The sequence below is a fragment of the Sparus aurata genome, chromosome 21 (assembly GCF_900880675.1).
Source record: "Sparus aurata chromosome 21, fSpaAur1.1, whole genome shotgun sequence".
In the NCBI taxonomy this organism is placed as follows: Eukaryota; Metazoa; Chordata; class Actinopteri; order Spariformes; family Sparidae; genus Sparus; species Sparus aurata.
In genome coordinates this window covers 14,169,716-14,190,828 of record NC_044207.1, presented here as the reverse complement: position 1 = coordinate 14,190,828, position 21,113 = coordinate 14,169,716, and the positions used below count along the sequence as shown (strand labels likewise).

Sequence of the window (21,113 nt, the reverse complement as noted above, 5' to 3'; positions counted from 1 at the left end):
ACTCAAACTCTTATTTTTTTTCTTTTCATCTCTGCACTATTGCCACTATGTGTCCTGTGAATAAGACTGGACTTTCTTGAACTCTGTCCTCTTTCTGCCTCTTCTCAACCAGATTATTGTTCAGCAGCTCTGATCCTTTGCTACTTCAGTTCTTCTGTCAGAGTGGCCCTGCGATCCTCAAATTGTTCTCAATGTCTCTATGTGATGAAAATGTATCAGTCACTTTTGAAAAAAGCATCTGCCAAATAATATGATGCATCAAAAAATCATATATAATATAATCATATATAATAACTAAATCTCTGCCGTTTGTTACCGTGTGAAAATCTGGTAAAATTCGGGGGGTTATGACTATTGTAGTTGGGGATACATCTTTGTCAGTAGAAATAAATGCAGGACGGGCGCATTGGAGACCCATCCAAGATGGCGGCTGCGCTGATACGTCAACTCCAGCGGCAGCGTCAGTCTATGAGGCGTCTACGTATATTATGTCTATGTACTGAACTACATAGCTGTTAAATGATTGGCTGTTTGCCTGTCACTCCTAGCGTCCAGGGGTATGATAGGTTGTTTGAATGAGCCAGGCAGGGAGCACACGTGGGCTTGTCAGATGATCCTACTGCAGGAGTTTTGAAACGATTACTGATGTAATATATTCCCAAATATTTTAGAAGAACATTTATATCTGCATGTATATGTTTATGAATACAAAAGGCTCTTCTGTATCATAAATAATATTTAATAACTAAATGTACATGATTTGCCTGACAGTCCTGGAAAATGCATGAAAACATTAATAATATTACTAATGAATAACCATGTTTATATAAAACAAATAATGCTTTCTTTACCACACCCAGAGATTGTTAAGTGTTGAATGATATATCACTTTCATGTTTCAGTGCTATCCCAACTGTAAAACTAAACATGTGCTTGCTCTCAATATGTTCAAGTTGTAACTGTTTGCTTATCACAAGTCTGATATATATTAAATTGACTGTACTTACATTTTACAGGTCTCCCATACATTTCTGAGCTTGAGGACTGGACAGTCTGCATTTATTTGTGGCTCTTCAGTAGTGGTAAGTACAGTTACGAAGTAATACATCCAAACTAACCCTTTAAGTATCCACAGATGTACAAATCTAATACTGTATGGGATAGTCATTTCTTGTTTGGTTGTGTTTCATTTCCAGTATTATTAATGTGGAAGTTTAAAGAGTGTGCTGCAGAAGAAACAACAAGATATCACTTATTGAAGCACTATAGGTTAAATCATGGCCACTTTGGCCGCAAACACCCTTATCCATGCACATATTCAAATTGCCTGTGCACATTTAAAACTTGGAATGCACTTCGAAGTCACCTGTGTGGATCAAACAAGGTGATCCACGCACATCTCCAAATCAAGTGAAGAAAGCTAGAACAGCAGAAGTGAACTATTGTCCAGATTATCCAACAGGACAATCCCAAGAGAGCCTTGAGGAAGAGAGACTGGCACTATTGACTGAGGTGAGAAAGAGCAACAACCAACAGGTGGTTAAGGAGAAAATGGAAAAGACATTTGCTTACAGGCGGCATGAGGTGATTGAAGAAAAGCCTTTCATTGCTGAATTCAAAAGAAGGTGGCCAGCTCTTTTCTCTGAGCATGAGGTCAGTCATAACTAAGTTTTTTACATTTTAAGGGGGTGAAGGGATGACATTAAAAGGAATCTTCACTAGGGCTGCAACAACAGATTATTTTCATCAATTTGATCATAAAAATTATGTCCTCAAATGTCTGTTTACTCACAACACAGACACTCAGAGGGAAATTGGACAATTTTGGCATTTTTTTGTCTGTAAAAAAATTTGCTGCTCTAACCTTCACCTAAAGGTGAAAATTAATGTAATTAAATGTAATTTTCCAGAAAAAGCATTGTGTCAAATGTGTTGTACTGCATGCATGTGGTGGTCATTGGAACTGGGCAACTGAATGATATCTGTGAAAATGATAACTTTGGGGAAAATAACTAAGAGATATCCTTGTTGTAGTCCTATATTGCATTAATTTAGAATGATCCACACACTACCTACTCATGGGACCAAATTTTCATCTTAGGAAGTCCCAATAACATTTAATTAGTCCAGTAATTTGATTCTTGTTTTCTTTGACCTCTATTATGTTGATATTTTTATACTTTGTTTGTTAAATGTCTGTAGGTGGAAGCAGAGTTTACTCGCATCACCACTGTCCCACTGAGATCGAAATTCATGCAACAGCTGGATCATCATTCTACACGGCTGATGACGATCTTCAAAAGTAAAGGAGGAGCAGCAGGACGGAAAATAAGGAACATCATGGCAGACTTGGATATGGTACTTGTCCATTTTATTTTATTCCAATTTTATTTATTTTTTATGATGAAGACAAACCAGCTGGTCACTGTAGGGCTAAAAACCGTCCGCCGGTATATCAGTGCATCCCTACTCCAAACAGTTAGAAACTAACCTGCAGATCTGTGTATGTTCTACAGAGTGTGGTGCTGAGATGCAAATAGCTGACATTATAATGTAGCTCCATTCACTCCAAAACCAAAAATGTGCACCACGCACAGGTGTGGTCTTCTGAAACAATCAGAGAAACATGTTTTGTTTATTGTATTCATGTACCTCAAATAAATGCACATTCCACCATGCCAAAAAAGTATCTAAAGCTGCCTGTACATTTACAAAAATGCATTGTAAAAATTAATAGTCTGACCAGTTTGTTTGAACAGTGATGATCTGTAGTGGTAATTGCTGCACAATACAATAACAATATAACCCCTTACACACCTCCCTTGTTCTCTGCTGTAGAATGATGCTGTTGAAACAAGAAGAGCCTGTGTACTGAAAGCACTAATGGTTTACCTCAATGAAGACCCTGAAAATCTCATAAGAGAGTACATGGTAAGTATTTTGGCCTTTGGTTCCTACTGTACTTTCTCTCCAGAAACTGAAAATGTGATTGTTATTTTAGTAGTTTTTGACAACAAAGTTTTTGACAAAGTCTATAACACGGAAGAATAAGATATCATGCAGGCTTAGGGTACACACACAAAACTTCTTAGCAGGCAGTTCCTTAGTGTCTTGGATCCAAACATGGCATTTATGGACAGCAAGAAAAATGCATCAGATTTGGAAGAAAGATTTTTTTATATGCTTCCATATTAAAAATCCCTTCATTGAAATCGCATTAATAGCAGTTTGTGAACTACTGTCTTAAGGTATTATTTATGGATGGTTCTACATCCTTCCAGACAATATTAAATGCAGTCTGGAACAATAGAAAATTGGAGGCTGGATAGATAACAAATGGTGTGTATGTTGTAACTGAAGTTGTATTTGTTCTGTTTTTTAGGATGTTGAAGACAACCAGGAGGCTATGGACCAGACAGTCCTGGGAATCTTTGCCATAAAGATGGAAGGTGCAGAGCCTGCAGATGGCCTGGCCGACGTAGGAATAATCACTGAAGGCTTGGAAGTGCTCCATGACCTTGATAACATTGCAAATGCAGTCGCCATTTTGTTTGGCCTCATGTACTCACTGGACCTGAGCTATCCAACAAACCTGAAGTACACGTTCGAGGTTCTGCAAAAACTTGTGATGGAACTAGATGGCAACTAACTCTCAACAAAGGCTCAAGTGCTAAAGAACAAACTATTTGAAGGAACATTTTAGACAAGTGTTGTGCTCCTGAGCAGCACAGAGGAAACTTGGAGGATAGATTCCATCCCAAACCATCTGGCTGATTTTTGGATCTGCATGTTGAACTGTCAGAGAAGAGTGGATCAGATGCACTAAATGTTTAACAGAGTTAAGAAAATGTTTACAAAAAGAAGAGACAATAACAAACTCGAAAAACACAAATGAGAATATTTGAATTAATGTCAGTTGCAGAAGTGGAGATCAACAGTGTGAAATGGAGAGTGATAGGTGAATATTGAAAGTTGTAGCAAGGAGGATGAGAGAAACAAATGGTCAACATTTGATGACAGCACCATGAACACGATTTCCAAGTTCCCGTTCATAAGATTTGGTACCGTCTGTTGAAAATGTACATTACTCACTCAGTGAATGTGGTGGAGTATTTTTTTGTTTCCTTTGTGGTTTAATTTTAGAAAAGTCTGCACTGATTTGTTTGTTTTACCCCTACAATGCTGAAGTGGCAGGGAGGAAAATATTATTTTGAAGTATTTTTACTTGACATTCTTTCACCGTATTCATGTAGGTTTCATTGTACAGTGTTCAGTAATTGTGAGGGAAAAAAATTTATTCAGCCATGTTCATTCTGCCTGCTTAAAGAATATAGCTTTAAGGTTTGTTTTGGTTTTGTAGGTCCTGTAAGATTTTTGTTTTCATTGGGCATTTTATACAAATTTAACTGTAAACAAAATTGAGGATTTTATAGCATAAAAAAACATTTTAATCTAAACTATTTAGAAATTGGGAAATAACAATAAGCTATACATGTTGAAAAAATGGTTTCTTTGATATGCAGGCGCAATTTTAAGGTATAACTCAGGCAAATTCAAAGTTTGTGGTTTAAAATTTGTTTGTTTTGTGATGGTTGTAGTTTTCCATCGGCAATAAATAATATTTTTCACACAACCAAGGTATTGTAATTTGAATTTACTTAACTACATTGTGTGGAAATTGTTGACATAACTAGGTTTAGTAAGTCCAAAACTATTCACTAGCTTTATAACAATGAAAACTACGTAAGTACTGCTTATTCAAGTCAGTTAAGTTGGAACTACAAGGAGTTGTTAAATTAGTGTTACTCAATGCAGCTGAGTTACATTTACATTAGTGAGTTAGGTCAGTGTAATGAATGCCTGTTTAGTTAGCTGAACACTGCCTGATCAATTAAGGCTAACTTGACCAGATAATATTGAAATTATTTAATACAGTCTTGTTGGTTTCACATAAGTTCGTTATTTCCTCTGTAATAATAGTATTAAATTAGTTTTAACACAACACAGTTATGTGGAAATTGTTGACATAACTATATTAAGTACATTGAACAAATTATTTTTTTGAGCATGCTCACAGCTGTATCCGTTAATAACATTTAATTAGACAATTTTCTTGTCCTACCTTGTGCCTTCACACAGACCAGCAGTCCCAGTATCACAAAGATGGACATTATAGAGTCTCTGTTCAGTTGTCCTGTGTGACTGTTATGATGTGTGTTTCCTGTTTTGTTCTTACAGAAACACCACAGAGGTCAAGTCTTTGTGACAGCTGTGTTTTTCCTGTCAAAACCACATAGACTTTAAGAATCTCACCATGTTCATGATGTGAATAGATCAACTTCTCGTATTAAGTTCTTCTTTAAGCTGTTTTACTTCTTCAACATATCCTGTAAGTTTCTTCTGAATAACTTGAACAAACAGAGTCACTTCATTTATAATTAATTTGTTCACTTAAGAGGAAGTTGTTCTGCACGTTGCACCAGAGTTAGCTTATTTTTCATCTTTCGTCCCAGAAACAAGTTATTTGACAGAAAACAATGAAAGAAAAAATTACAATTGTGTCAATACACATACAATCAACAAAGTACTGCAGTTTGTACTGTGTAATTGTCGTAATACTTGAGGTTTTGCTTCACTTTAACATGTAAATTAAGCTTGGTGGCTAGATGCCCTTGCGTCACTTCCTCTCTCAAAGCTCACACCTCTTGTATTTTTAGATTACTCAGAAACATGACAGATACTGGTGGTAAACTGTAAATGCTCCCTCTGAAAACAAACAATGTGCAAGATGGAAGAAATTAACCTGTAAAATAATTTTACACAATAATCATAATGCACCAAGATACAGGAATACAATTAACAGAAAACCAAACAAAAGAGTTTTTAAGGTTGTTTTCTAATTTAACCTCCTCTTTTGATGCATTGTAGCAATGATATATAAAAGTCATCTGATGCAGTTTACAAGAGAATATACACTGCTCAAAAACATTGAATGGAACACTTAATAATCACAGTATAACACAAAGTCCTTTAAACTTCAAGGATATTAATCTGTCCATTTAGGAAGCACAAGTGATCGTGAATCCATTTCTCCTGCTTTGGTGCAATTGAAAGTGAGACAGCTGCACTGGAAAGGCAAAAGCAAGGCAACCCCAAAAAACAGAGTGGTTTTGCATTGTGTGGCCCCAGACAATTGTTCTCTCCTTCTCCTTCCTGACTGATTCTTCTGCAGTTTTGTGTTCTGCTAGTGTTCATGTCACTACTGGTAGCAAGAGGCGACACCTGCAGCCCATTACTGGCCATTACACAAGGAGAGCTGGACAGGGCCGTAGAAGGGCGTCAACCCAGCAACAGGACTGATGTTTGCTTTTGCTGCTAGGAGGAAACTTAGGAGCGCTGACACAGCCTCACAAAATGACCTCCAGCAGGCTACTGGTGTGCATGTTCCAGACCAAACTGTCTCACATCTCAGCAATGTTCAGCTCGATTGGCATTAGCGAGGGAACACCAGAATTGGCAGGTCTGCCATTGGCGCCCTGTTCTCCTCACAGCAGGTTCACACTGAGCACATCTGACAGGCGTGAAAGAAAGATGTGGTGGACGTTGTGCTGTCTGTAACATCATCCAGCACGACCTTCATGTCTTAGCCAACAGTACCCCGACTGCTGGTGGTGTCCTTAGAGCGATTGTCAGACCATACACAGGTGCACTTGGCTCAGGGTTCTTCCTTCCTCTCATTCCCGTGACCAGAATCCGACTGAGCACCTATAGGACATTAAGTATCCGAGCATTCATTGCCACCAAGTACTGCCACAGACAGTCCAGGAGCTTCCTGATGACTTGAGGAGGTCCTTCGAAGATCCCACAAGGAAACCATCCACTAACTCATCAGGAGCATTCCTAGACGTTTTTTTCGTTGCTTTCTAAGCAGCATGCCCTGGAAGACTTGTAAAGGTAGAGGGTAAAATGAATGCAGCAAAATATATTGAAATCCTGGAGGACAACCTGATTCAGTCTGCAAGAAAACTACGACTTGGTAGAAGAATTATATGCCAGCAAGACAACGACCCTAAGCATACAGTGAAAGCTGCACAGAAATGGTTTAAAGACAACAAGGTAAATGTTTTGGAGTGGCTAAGTCTAAAGCCCAAAACTCAATCCAATAGAGATCTTGACATTATTGAGTTTTTCTTGTAATTGTTATGTTTTGTGTACATATTTTTACATTTATAAAAGCGTGTTTTTATGAATTCTTGTCAGAAAAGTACAAATTGTTTGACCATGATTCATCATCCAAGGGGGTGGACACTTTTTACAAGCTTCCTACTTAAGTAACCAACTTTTGAACTTCCACATATTGTTCGTGACAAGAGTTATAATGGGAGACATTCCGCTTGTATTCACTGTTATTCTGGTGTATTTGTCTCAAATGCAAGGTAAGAACTTTTTTCTACTAATATTCATCATGGTTTGGATCCCCTCTTTTTGCTTTGAAAATCTGTTTGTTGTATCTCTGCACTAAAACATCATGGTTAAAGACCTACAGTAAATTGTAAATGCAGGGAGGGAGACAGCCAAGGGACCTTGATCTGACAGATTCAGATATATGTGATAATAAACATAAAATAGAAAAAAAAAACAGAAAACGGAATAACATGATAAAAGATAAAAGAAACAAGAACAGATAAAAACAAAAGAGTTTACTGTATTGATGACAAATTTGAGGCAAGAACTTCTAAACCATTTAAAAAATATATTCTCTTTTCTTTGTTGGCCCCTGATTTTAAGGCACTAATCATAGTATCTGCGATATCTGTCGCTCTATAATGAGAATTAACATGTATGTGGGATTTAATTAAAATAAAAATATATTTATCAATACATGTTATCAGGGGCAAATGATCCTTGTCTTTTGATAGGATTTCTAAGCAATGTATACAAATATGATATAATATTTTTTTAATAACATGGCCCTGTTTTATGCTGCAAAACACCAACCATTTTAAAGTGTCTCAGAGCACTATACCAGAGCTATTTTGGTCCGTATCAGCGCTGTGGAGAACAATGCTGATGCCACAGACCTCACTTTAAAAAGACTTTGGTAGTCATTAAACTAGTGCAGTGCCCGTAAGAAAAGTGTATTCCTATAAAAAAAGTGGGAGGTTAAGGAGCTTTTTCATGGATGGCCAAATGAGGCTGTGTTTGAAGGTGGGACGTCAGGGATATTTAGGTTTGTTGTGAAATCCGATATTCCAGGGTATAATTGGCTGTTTTTGACTATTTTTGATTTTGCCATTATATTTCACCTTAAAAGCTATTTACTTGGTGTCATTATTTTTAGCACAACCTCACATGTGTGACTGTACAGTTATTTTTTTATTTTGACAAACTGTATTAACACAATGGACCTAAAATCACAAAAAGTAGAAGTAGAGAAAAAGTTTGATTTTTTTACTGTGAAAACCACAAATAAACATATTTACAACAAACCATTTTTTTTTACTTATAATGCAAATATAAATTGTTGTTTGCTAAATTTGTGCATACATTTAAAAAATTTACAAAGTTATATAACTATTTACATCTAAATGCAGGCAATGCTCAGGTCTGCCTGAGCTCCTTGAGAGCTGCACTGCCTGCTCCACATTCAGCATCTTCTCATTGTTCTGACTCATTAAACGAAAAACCGACTCCACTACACACTAAACACACTACACCAAACACTACATAACACACTAACTACACACTCCAAATACGCTAAATGTAACAAATCAAATCTCAATATCGCTGTCCGACCGTCGTTGCCTGTCAATCATCCGCCTAGGTCCCTCCCACAACTTCCTGTTCCTCAACAACCAAACTTGCTGCTTGGACACTTTCGTGACAAAAGCCCGTTTTTACCGTTTCTTCCTGCACCAGACACAAAGCTAACGTGATGGCAATGTTCGCGAAAAAGCGTGGCGGACATTATTTACCCTAGGTCCGGTTTTGGACGTGCCGATGCGGCCGGTCCGTCGCCTCGGGAGGTGGGCCATGTAGCTAGCGGCTAGCGGCTAGCAGCTCGGTCCGGACTCGTTTAATCTCATTAATCCACAACAGTCAGTTTAGATGCACAGAACAGAACGGACCGAACCGCTGGCAAGATCCCGGTCCAGCTCGCGCCGCTGCAGGTATAAATCCGCTTGTTTCTTCAAGTACGTCATGGGCTTGAGCTCTGCAGTGATTGGCTCTGGTGCGCACGTGGCCACGGTGTGCAGTGATTGGCTCTGGTGTGCACGTGACTGTGGTGGCTCTGGTGGACTATGCTCGGCGGAATTTGTAAAGCATTTATGAAATAATTTATTCACGGTATCATTGCAGTCCAAACAAATGCTTAGATGCACACCACTGAACCACGCAGCAGCCATGTTGAAAGTCTCGGGTCAGTGTGATCCTTATCCGCAGAGATATTTGACAAACAGAAACACACACACACACACACACACACACAGACAGACAGACAGAGATTCCGTGCATTTATAGAAAGATATACAGTGCTAAAATATATCACATAGTAATGTTGACAAAGAGGGACTGTCAGGTTTAAATGCGTGGGAGGCTGGTGTACTCAAGAGTGAGAAGAGCAGCTGCAGTTTGATGGAGGAGAATTTTTATTGTTTTCCACAAAAAAAAAAAACCTCACCAGAACCGAAACCACAGCCATTGCAACACACTTCCTTTATGTGTTCAGTGCAGTTTCATGGTCCTTCTTTCATTTATTGTAGCAACCAGTGTTATTCTGGAGTTATTTTTAAATAATAAGGTGGTTACTATGGATATCATATGCTTCTTGTACCTTAAAGCTAAAGGGACAGGTCAACCTATAACAGCTACATTTTCTTAGCTGTGCTATGGTTAGGCTCATGTAAGAAATTCAGATTACTAAAACTGCTAAATTATGGTAACGGAAAGATAATATTCAGAGCAGAGCCGTTTCTTGCTGTATGCAGACTGTGTGGTTGCATAGGGCCCCTGAAGACACCAGAGGGCCCAGTGCTTAAATACAATTGTGAGGTGAATGAACAGACAGCAGGGACCACATGTATAAATAACGCGTACACGTGAAACATTTACTCACGCCACTTTCCACACAGATTTCCAAAAGTGTAAAAATCCACAGAAGGTGAGACTGTGCATTAGACTAGTTGAATTAGTGCATTAGAGACTGTGAGAGATTGTGCGCGTTATGATAATTATAATAATAATGATCTTCATGTACAAAAGATTATTTTCCTGTATTACTGGGGAGTGAGAGTACCTTCAAGTGTGACCCATTATCAGGTATTTTAAACAGCACGATATAAGAGCTGTAGATGTGTGTAACGGCTGTGCCACATCATATGATGGCTGCTTTGGCTTAGAGGACATTGCCACTGCGCAGTTTCAGTGACAGGGAGGTCCTCAGGTAATGTACTGATGATCGGGCCCACAAGGATCCGTTCTCCTCCTCGAGGAGCTCACACACTATCACTGTGTGCAAGGATTCACTTATTGGCCTCTCCCACTTTATTGAAGAGTGGATGAGAGTCTGTGTGCGGTGTGATGAAATTTATTGTCCGTGTCAACTAACGTAGTCTTGTCAGACACTTGTTAGCAACTGCCATTTTTAAGACACATAAGCGTTTTTATAATTCAGTTGTTGGACATTTAATGATGTATTCGATGTTGTAGAGGAAAATATCCTAAGCCCCCACAGAACTTTTTTTCAGGCATTTCACTGAAAATCCAATCAAAAAAAACCAACTGACTTTGCAAAAAACTGATTTCCAGGTTTTAGTACTCACTGGATCCGTCCGTCAGAAGTCCAACCATCCACCATCCAGTGAAGAAAATGGTGATGAAAGTAAAGAGCTGAGTGCCACTGTGTGTGAGAGAAAGATAATAAACAGCAAAAACATTGTGTTGAGTTATACAAAAGATTTGAGCACCAGTATATAGAAGTAAACGTTTAAGTTGAGCTAAGTTCCTTTTTTGTTGTTAAACTAATAATTTGGCACTTTTGTCCGTAGTAACTTATATTTTCCCCTCTCATGCAAGCTTCTTGGCAGCAATTGTGGAGATTTTTGTCCACTGTGACTAACTTAACTCTCATTGGGCTCAGTTTGACCAGTTAAAAATCCGCCATCCATACAAATTATTAATAAGTATTAAGTATTCTAAAGCCATTTTCTAACCACTGATAAGCCACGAGGAGCTGAAGGTACTTCATCATTTTTTAACTGATGATCCAATGTGTTGGAAATATAGTAGGAATAATGTAACATTCAGTATATAGACCAAATAACCACATATTGTTTGTGATGTTTGTTGTATCATGTGTTTACTGTTGTTACAGGGTCCAGTGCTGTGACTCCTGTGTTTGTGCAGAAGGGAGACGATGTGATGCTGAATCTCACAGAAGCTGATGTTCCGGAGAACAGAGCTGTTTATTGGAACTTCAATAATAGTGATAAAGAATTTTTAGTCAGATGGTTACCTCCAAAAGAACCAGAAGTCTCTCCAGGTTACACAGGAAGGATTGAGTTTACTGTGAAAAAATACTGTGTGAAACTGAAGAATCTACAAGAGACAGACAGTAAAGTTTATACTGCACGAGTGATAGGGGCTGTTGGTGTTGAAACAAAAGCTGAATACTACCTCACAGTTCAAGGTGGGTTTGTTCACATCTGAGACACTAAAATGAAGTTTCTGCTGTCATGTTTCTGAAACGTTTCCCACCTCTTTCCCTCCTCAGATCCAGTGTCTCCAGTTAAGCTGACAGTGGACTCTGTGTCCAGCAGCTCAGACTCCTGTAACCTCACTGTGACCTGCAGCACACAGGACTCTCACATCAGCAGCACTTTTACATGTGACAACAAAACCTGCAGTCAGGAGGGAGGAGAGAGATCAGAGGTCACGACCTCTGCTGCTTCTCTCAGAGTCTACCTGGTGAACGACTCAATCACCTGTAACCATAGCAACCAGGTCAGCTGGACCAACAATGTGACAAAGATTTGGGATTTATGCCCGCGACGTGATGGTAAGACAACTGTTTATATATAAATATACTGTATAATTATAATGTAATAATAATAATAATGATAATGATGATAATAATAATAATAATAATGATAATGATAATAATAATAATAATAATAATAATAATAATAATAATGGCCTCATTAACTTGAATTCAACCATAATGCTTTGGCTTTTAAAGATACATCTTGTTTGCTCTTTTTGAAGGCAACCTCTTTTACTGTAAACTGCTGTGAACAGCATTTTCTTGGACAGGAAACCTAACAAGTATACATCGAGGAGGAACACAGAATCTTTTTTAAATCAGTCAAAGTTTTCTTTTTACTTCTAGACACACCCTGGGAAAAAAAACTAAAATGATCTATTAGTATTTAGTAGAATTTAAATGTATACAAGACATTTTTGGTGGAATTTTAAGCTCCTATAATTAACCTTATCTAAAACCGAGCTATTTAATTGATACGTTTTTAGTTATTCATTAAATTATTAAATTATTATTACTATTATTACAGATAACTTTTTTATGACTTTTTTATGAAAATAGTTGTATAATTAAAACTTGGGTCTGTTGATATTTTTGTTTTTAATCTACTAGATACATAAAAAATACAGCAAAGAAATATGCATTCATGACTAATGTTCATCAGAATCTTGCAGAAAAGTCACACAACTTATTTCCATTACAGTATGTTAAAAGACAGGCTGGCAAGATGTGGTATCATTTTCTAAACTGGTGTTGTTTATCTTTGCAGATCCTAACGCTCACAGCGTTAATGTCGCTGTGTCTGTTTCTATCACCTTTTTGTTTCTCATCATAATTGCAGCAGCAAGTTTTTGTTATCTTCTATGGAGAAGGAAACGTAAGTCCAAGTGTACATTTTAACACAGAATTGCAAAGGAAAATCTACAAAATACTGTTTGTTTATGGTGTCCTAGCTGCCATACACATAAACCCCCTTTGTGTTTGTAGGCAATGCAATTACAATAGTTTTATAATCCACAGAATTACAGGCCGTTCACATCGTATGGTTATGAATCCACAACTGTTCATTCTTTACCACGGCTAGTGTTCTACCAAATGGTGTAATAAATCCTTATTTATAGATTTAGTAATAGTCATTTCGCAAATATAATTCAATTAAGCAGCAGAAAACCTGAAACCTGACCCTTTAAATTATTTAAAGAGATAAAGTTCTCAAAATGAATTGTAAATTAAAGCAGCATGTATTTTTTATGACTGACCTGCAGAACAAGCTGAGAGCACCCTAGATGCAGTGTATGCAGTTCCTGAGGTGAGTGTTTTTTAATCTCTCTTAAAAACAACAAAAACAAAGACAAACAAACCAAATGACACAATTTCAGATTCTGATTCTGAGTTAACAACTGAGTCTGATTTTGAAGGTCCAGTTCGTAAGAAAGTAGATATTTGAGTCTCATTCTCACAACTCAGCTCTTCAGGGTTGTGGTTTATCTGACCAACAATCTACAAGCTTCAGTTTTTGACAAATTGGGAATGTTACTGGTTGTGCTGCTTGCGCCTAAATGTTTTCTTTGGAGCCAATGAGCCTGATGAATCTCCAGATAGACTACAATCCATCTATCCAAACCTGCTGCAGATCTCTGGCAAGTAGTCCACTCAAACTGCTGAGTGTTTCATTTCATGCTTTATGCAGCTTATCTGTTGCTTACTTGTGTTAAATTATTGTATTTTTTCTTTATCAATTTTATGCAGTACTGGAAACAAAGGGTCCATTTTTGGACACAATAAACGAAAACATTCTCAAGATCAATTCCCGATGGGGCCAATCTTGTCAACCATTAATTAATGAACTGAACAGAATGTAGTCTGGTTACATAACTGTACTGTTACATGTAACTGTAAATGTATTTTTTTTTTTTGCATCAAGTGGTAAAAGTACATAAAGATGTCAGACACGTTTTATTTCCAGGTAACTTTTACAAAGTAGCTGCTAGTGTTTTGCGGGGTAGCTTGGTGAGTAAGCAGTGGATGAAACCACTGTGAGGCATGAAGGGGGGACCCAATCTTAGAAAACTTAAAATCACATTGTTTCACACATATAATAAGCACAAGAAGTGTTTTTGCATGCCTTGCTTTCTATGTGATACAAAGCAAGATACAGTGAAGAGAAATGTTCGCAGAGAACCAGAAATCTACATTTTCAGTCTTTAATTTCAGTCAAATTTTAATCTGCAGTGTTTTTACTAACTGTAATGTACCGTATGTGTTGCTAAAACAATTATTTCTTTGTGTGTGTGTGTTTAGTTGCAGACTGTTGTTCTCACATTTTTAGAAACAGTGAACCCATGTCCCACACCCCCCTCTGCTGTTGAAGGAAAACACCTACAATGTGTTTTACAGCCATTTCATGCTTTCTAGGTCATGATACAAATTCATCATACTTTCAGTGTTGGGGAAATTACTTTGCAAGCGTAACTTGTAAAACTTACATGAAGTTCAGCCTGGCAGTTGTTTGAACAAACTACATTTCTACCCCTGGAGAAATGTAGTTTGTAAAACTACTGCTAAAAAAAGTAGGTTTAGCAACTACTTATACTCATTATACTCATTTAACTCAGCGTTAGATAAAACAACAAATGGTGTATACGAAATAGAATATAATAGTTCTACAGAAAAAGTCGAAAAAAGTCAAAATTATTACTCAAAAATACTCACATGTGAAAACGTAGGTCGTGTCTGTAGATGCATCTATATCCAACATGTACATGCTCAAATATGGCCGTGGTTGGGCTGGTGCGTTCGGGGGCGCATCGGTGGTAGTGGGAGGGTTGTCGTGCTTGTGCCATATGAACACTGCCTTCCTTGGCACAAAGACCCACCCACTCTGTGAAGCATTTGATTGCTGCCAGGGCGAGCCAATCAGAGGCAGTGTTGCCTTTTTTGCCATGCCTTTTTTCACCAAAAAATCAAATAGAATTTACATTATATAGGTCTTTTTTAAATAAGAAAATATTTCATGTTATTGGTGTAAATTGTAGTTTGTAAATTGAGTAGTTAAACTACAAAAAATGACCCAAAAAGTAAAATATGAATGTAGCTTAACTACCAGCAAGTTACAGCAAATTGTAGTTAAGCTATGTAGCTCAACTACATGTAGTTTACGTCTCCCCAACACTGCATACTTTTATGATGAAAAAGAGGTTATCATTGAAATGTTACAGAGGTTTGTAATTTTTGAAGGACATATGAGCTGACATTAATCATACTGAGATTACTTTACATGTTAATGTGAAGTAATCTCAGTTGTTAAATTCACAAGTTTAGAAATAAGTGTAAAGTAAAAATTGGAAACAGCTTTTGCTGAAAATGTTTTTTCTGATTTATTTACTAGATGGAAGCTGTAGCCCAACCTCTGGATCCAACAAGTGATTCTTCTTCTCCACCATCCATCTACAGCTTGTTGGAGCCTCACACTGGACCTACGACATCCACTGATGCGACAGATATTGTGTATTCTACAATATAAAAGCTTCCTGACATGATTCCATAGAAATTGTACTCCACAAGGTGCAGTTGCTGCAATTTCCAGTTTATATTCACGTGATGCCAAAGCTGGTGACACCCCAGACACCTGATCCCCACCCTCACACGTTGTGTTACAGTCGCTGAGAGTTAAAATCACACTTTATATAACCTGCTCTGCTCGGGAAAGACTTTTCTCGTACACATTTCTCTGTAGCAGTAAAGCAATGAAGAAATGTTACTAAACATCAGACATTTTCAGGTTTCAAGTTCCTTTTCGTATTATCAGGTTTGAGCTGTTAGATCTAATCTAAATTCAATTTCTAGTGTATTATCTTGGTACCAGTATTATGGGCTGTTCTCTTGTAACTTATTTTATAGTCCTTGAATAAAAATTATTCAGTAATTGTTTCTGATTATTCCCAACTTGCTCTTTAGAAACTATTCACATTTTTGTTTACTCTATCATACAGTGCTATCATTGTTTCTAGCAATAGAATTGAATTTATTCTTTTGAAAATCCACTTTTTAAGCAAATACTTTTACTTTAACATGAATGAAACAAAGTGTCATTATAATTGATAATAATGTTAATATTAATAATAATAATTGAATATTATTTTTTTCCTACAACAGAATCTCTGGTTGATTATTTAAAAATAAAAATAAACTCACAACATTAAATTAGATTATTTAGATTAGATTCATTAGATTTATTATCACTGCACCGAATATAGACAATAAGTCCAGAGGCAATGAAATACATTTGGCAGAATACAAGAGGGGGAACAAAAGTCTGTGACACTTAATATTTCAACTTATTCACAAAATCATCAAATATATGAGATGAGTTTAAAGTTGCAATTTTCTAAAAAAAAAAAAAAAAAAAAAAGTGGATTTTTGAGTCTCATTCCCAACTAATTAAAAACTGAAGCTTTAAGATGGTGGTCGACCCGTCCAGCAATCCCAGAGTGTCATTACTTGACAAGCTGGGAATGAGACTCAAAAATCCACTTTTCTTCAAACTAACATCTTTAAGGCTTTAATAAGTGTCCAATAATGGTGCATGTACCACAAACTGCAAGTTCACCTAAAGATTAAAACATGCTAAAGCAAATGTTGGGAATTATAAGTGAACACATGAAATCCTTTTGAGAATAAGTACCACGTGCAGTACATTATTTTTCTTTATGTTGTTGGTCTTGATCTTACAAATATAGAACTTATTTGTGTTGTTCTTTCAATTCAACATCCCCCAGTAGTTGGGCATGGTCATGTCTGTGCATCATTTTATGTACAAAGTTTGTCTTGTGAACCGACTGTGTGTATTTTTTAATGAAGCATTAACTGCCAAACTGCACTGTGAGAATCTTTGAGGACTGTTGTAGGAGGAGTGTTGCACCCATGTCCTGCCACATAAAACATTTGTAAAAGCAGATTTTAACAAGTGTAAAATCTCGGATTAGTTATATCCATGTTTGCTGGTCTTCTACATCGTCTACCTTCATTTCTTGGTGTTTTATCGCCACCAACTGTCGATGAGCAGAATAACATGAACTCAGCTGCAGAGATGTTTTTGTCCCTCTGAGGGCTTTCCACATGTACAATACAAACAAAACAGCCTAAAGTCCTACAAAAGGCAAAAAGAAAAACTCAGGGTTCCTTTAACTAAAGTGTGTGCGATGTATGTTGGTGTAAGACTCTTTATTTTTGCTTTTTGAGCTTCACCATGACATGAATGCTGATGACAGCAGACACCATGATGATCAGACCAATGGAGAACAAGACTGTCTTCAGCAGGCACACAGAGATACCAGCAGAGACACACTCTGAACCTGGAACACAACAAACCAGTATCACACTGATTCAATGGTACTATGGTACTATCATTCAAACAAGAATCAAATAAAAGTTTACTTTAAAAAAAAGTTTAACTTGACTCCAAACTGTGCTTTATTATCCTCTGGTTGTTTTGTTTTTCAATCTTACCATGACGTCGGGGGCAGAAACCTTGAATCTTTGTCACGTCTTTGGTCCAGCTGACCTGGTTGCTATGGTTACAGGTGATTGAGTCGTTCACCAGGTAGACTCTGAGAGAAGCAGCAGAGGTCGTGACCTCTGATCTCTCTCCTCCCTCCTGACTGCAGGTTTTGTTGTCACATGTAAAAGTGCTGTTGATGTGAGAGTCCTGTGTGCTGCAGGTCACAGTGAGGTTACAGGAGTCTGAGCTGCTGGACACAGAGTCCACTGTCAGCTTAACTGGAGACACTGGATCTGAGGAGGGAAAGAGGTGGGAAACGTTTCAGAAACATGACAGCAGAAACTTCATTTTAGTGTCTCAGATGTGAACAAACCCACCTTGAACTGTGACGTTGTATTGAGTTGTTTGTTTGTCATCCCCAAACACTTGTGCAGTATAAACTCCACTGTCTGTCTCTTGTAGAGTTTTCAATTTCACACAGTATTTTTTCACAGTAAACTCAATCCTTCCTCTGTAACCTGGAGAGACTTGTGGTTCAGTACCAGGAAGCCATCTGACTAAAACTGATTCTTTATTACTACTTTTATTATTGAAGTTCCAAAAAACAGCACTGTACTCCAGATCATCAGCTTCTGTGAGATTCAGCATCACATCGTCTCCCTTCTGCACAAACACAGGAGTCACAGCACTGGACCCTGTAACAACAGTAAACACATGATACAATTATTTCATCAGCAGTGAAATTTATTCCGAAAAATTATGATTATAAATGATAATACGAAGCCAAATTGCATTCAAAGACTCAATAAGCATCAATGCACTCTGAAACAGTGTTGTCAATAAACACAGAGAAGAAGAAGAAGTGCAGCACAATGCTGTGTAGACTGCAGAGCCAAACTACATTTAATCATCAATTTTTGCTCTGTACATTTGAGCCTTCCTCACCCTTAGTTGTGAGTAAACTACGGGTTAGAAACATTTTAAAACAAATGATAAATGTTAATAATCGGTCATCTAATTGGTATCAGGTATCGGTATTGGTTGAAAAATACCCCAAAATCCATATTGTGCATTCCTGATTTAAAGCAAGCTTAAATTTTGACCAAATATAGAAAAAGAAGAGATGTTTATCATATTTCATCGTAGTTTATCGAAGCTTGGAAAATGTATATTTTCTTAACTTATGGCTCCTGCTTGTTTCCTATTCGGCCTGTTCAAAATGTTAAGCGTTAAGACTTTGCTTGACATGAAAACAAAGGGCTTTACCATTATTCTTTAAATTTCAACAACTTTAATTGCACAGAAGCAGGAATATTTACTGTATTCAAATCACTTCATGTTATTTTCCTCTCAAAGTCACTGAATTAATGTTTAATTTATAATATGCATGCTAACAGCTGTATCTGTTAATAACATTTAATTAGACAGTTTTCTTGTCCTACCTTGTGCCTTCACACAGACCAGCAGCCCCAGTATCACAAAGACGGACATTATAGAGTCTCTGTTCAGTTGTCCTGTGTGACCGTTATGATGTGTGTCCTGTTTTGTTCTAACAGAAACACCACAGTTAAAGTCTTTGTCAGCTGTGTTTTTCCTGTCAAAACCACATAGACTTTCAGAATGTCACCATGTTCATGGTGTAAACAGATAAACTTCTCTAATTAAGTTCTTCTTTAAGCTGTTTTACCGTCCTGTAAAAACTTACATCCTTTAAGTTTTCAGAGGAACTTAAGAGGAACTAGTCATGCACGTTGCACGAGTTAGACTACTTTTAATCTTTGGTCCCCAAAGCAACAGTTATTTGACAGAAAACAAAAAAAGAAAAAACTACACTTGCCAGTACACATAAAATCTACAAAATAATAATACTACAAAATATTTCAGGTTTTGCTTCACTTTAACACTTTAACTAAGTTTGGTAGCGAAAGCCCCTTGCACCACTTCCTCTCTCATAGCTCACATCTCTTTTAGATTACTCAGAAACATGACAGATACTGGTGGTAACCTGTAAATGCTCCCACTGAAATTGTGTGAGAAAGAAAAATGTACCTGCAAAGTTTTTTTTACACAATAATCATCCTGCACCAAAGAATCTAATCAACAACGATTATTACAAAAATCAGCCGTTAAGAAGACCACATATCTAAACTGACCCCCTCTTTTGATGCATTGCAGGAATGATATATATGATATATATATATATATATATATATATATAAAAATGACAAAAACTCCTGCTGTTGTTTAATGCAACAACATTAGTTTTAGTTTCACTTGAGATTTCAAGAGTATCAGACATCCTGAAACCAAGAAAATCATCTTCTAAAACTGTATTATTTTATTAATTTTGATATTTGAATGAGATTAATAATAATCAATTAAAAATGCACATTTCAAAGTGCATTGTTGAGACATGTTTGATAGATACTCAATAAATTTTAGTCTGGACCAAATCGATGGATTTGAACGACGGCGCTAGTTTGACTTTAAAACCTGATGTCAGTGGTGGACTCCCTGGTGCCTGCATCTTTGAAAAATAAAAGCCATACTGGATGTCCCTATGATAGATAAAACATGATAAACTCTGGGGGGCCCTTCCAGTCAAATAGGTAATAGTTCTCTGTGTGTTTTATTACAGAGGTGCATTAGTTATAATCACATGCCCCACCTGTTGTGTCCCCGAATGGCCAGGGGATAACAAAAACACTAGTTATCAAAGATGGTATTGTCTGTTGTACCACAAGGCCTAAATGGCAAGTGGCCTCAGGTGTGGCGCTTACACACACACCGGTGGGGAGAAGGGGGAGGATGAGGGTGTCACCTGAATAGGACAAACAAAACACAACTCAAAACACACCCACAGCACTGCGGCTGTAACAACACCACATGCAGCTGGTGCCCCTTTTATTTTTTTCCTCCCTGTCGCTCAAACATCCTGAAACCACCATTGCCTGATGTATAATATGAGAGTACTAAATCATTCAGCTAACAGGAGCAGGGCTATGGCTGTGCAGCATGTAGCTATACATATGTGAAGCAGGTTGATAAAGAGTTAGAATGCTTAACAAAACTAACTCATGGATACACAGAAAGTTGAGCTCAAAACACCAGTTGCAAGATGCAATGAAGTGATTAAGGAAGTGGTTTTAAGTTTCTCGCCCTGGACGTCACCACATAATATCTGTCTCATCTGTTCTCCTCTATTCTACACAGGCTAGCCTTGTGTAGAAGGTTTAGCCTTTATTATACTGGATAATACTGGTACATTTTGCTACTATGCTTTGCAGATATTTAAAACTGTTATCAGATTAACCCTGCAGTAGTGGTCCTCTCAGGGTGGGGCGGACACAGGCTGTCTGAGGGGCAGAAGAAGATAAATAAATAAAACATATGCACTTTGCAACTCAATGGCCAGAGTAAAAGTTAGCAATGGACATTTCCTCAAACGTTACATTTAATTTATTTTAATCTTACGTTGTCACCTGTTTCGGTCGCCTACAAACACAGCTGGAAATTGTCCGAAGGTCTTTTCAAATATATCTACTAATTTCATGCTAATATTGACTCTCAAAA

General features: G+C 37.3%; 3 protein-coding genes across 3 annotated transcripts; 2 read left to right on the top strand and 1 right to left on the bottom strand.

The window, feature by feature from the left end:
• The first annotated feature begins 1,123 nt into the window (after positions 1-1,123).
• On the top strand, positions 1,124-3,649 carry LOC115572365 (uncharacterized). The gene is made up of 4 exons (XM_030402367.1): positions 1,124-1,653; positions 2,203-2,358; positions 2,839-2,931; positions 3,383-3,649. The coding sequence occupies exons 1-4, from the start codon at positions 1,552-1,554 to the stop codon at positions 3,647-3,649; spliced, it is 618 nt and encodes a 205-aa protein (XP_030258227.1). The 5' UTR covers positions 1,124-1,551.
• Positions 3,650-7,360: 3,711 nt separating this feature from the next.
• Positions 7,361-15,965, top strand: LOC115572636 (natural killer cell receptor 2B4-like). The gene is made up of 6 exons (XM_030402961.1): positions 7,361-7,436; positions 11,375-11,689; positions 11,774-12,058; positions 12,810-12,917; positions 13,306-13,349; positions 15,429-15,965. Exons 1-6 carry the CDS (start codon positions 7,379-7,381, stop codon positions 15,561-15,563), a joined length of 945 nt encoding a protein of 314 aa, XP_030258821.1. The 5' UTR covers positions 7,361-7,378; the 3' UTR covers positions 15,564-15,965.
• Positions 15,966-16,251: 286 nt separating this feature from the next.
• LOC115572642 (SLAM family member 9-like) lies at positions 16,252-19,106 on the bottom strand. Its single transcript, XM_030402968.1, has 4 exons — positions 18,983-19,106; positions 17,918-18,235; positions 17,549-17,833; positions 16,252-17,394 (listed from the first exon to the last, which is right to left on the bottom strand). Exons 1-4 carry the CDS (start codon positions 19,029-19,031, stop codon positions 17,264-17,266), a joined length of 783 nt encoding a protein of 260 aa, XP_030258828.1. The 5' UTR covers positions 19,032-19,106; the 3' UTR covers positions 16,252-17,263.
• Positions 19,107-21,113: the final 2,007 nt, after the last annotated feature.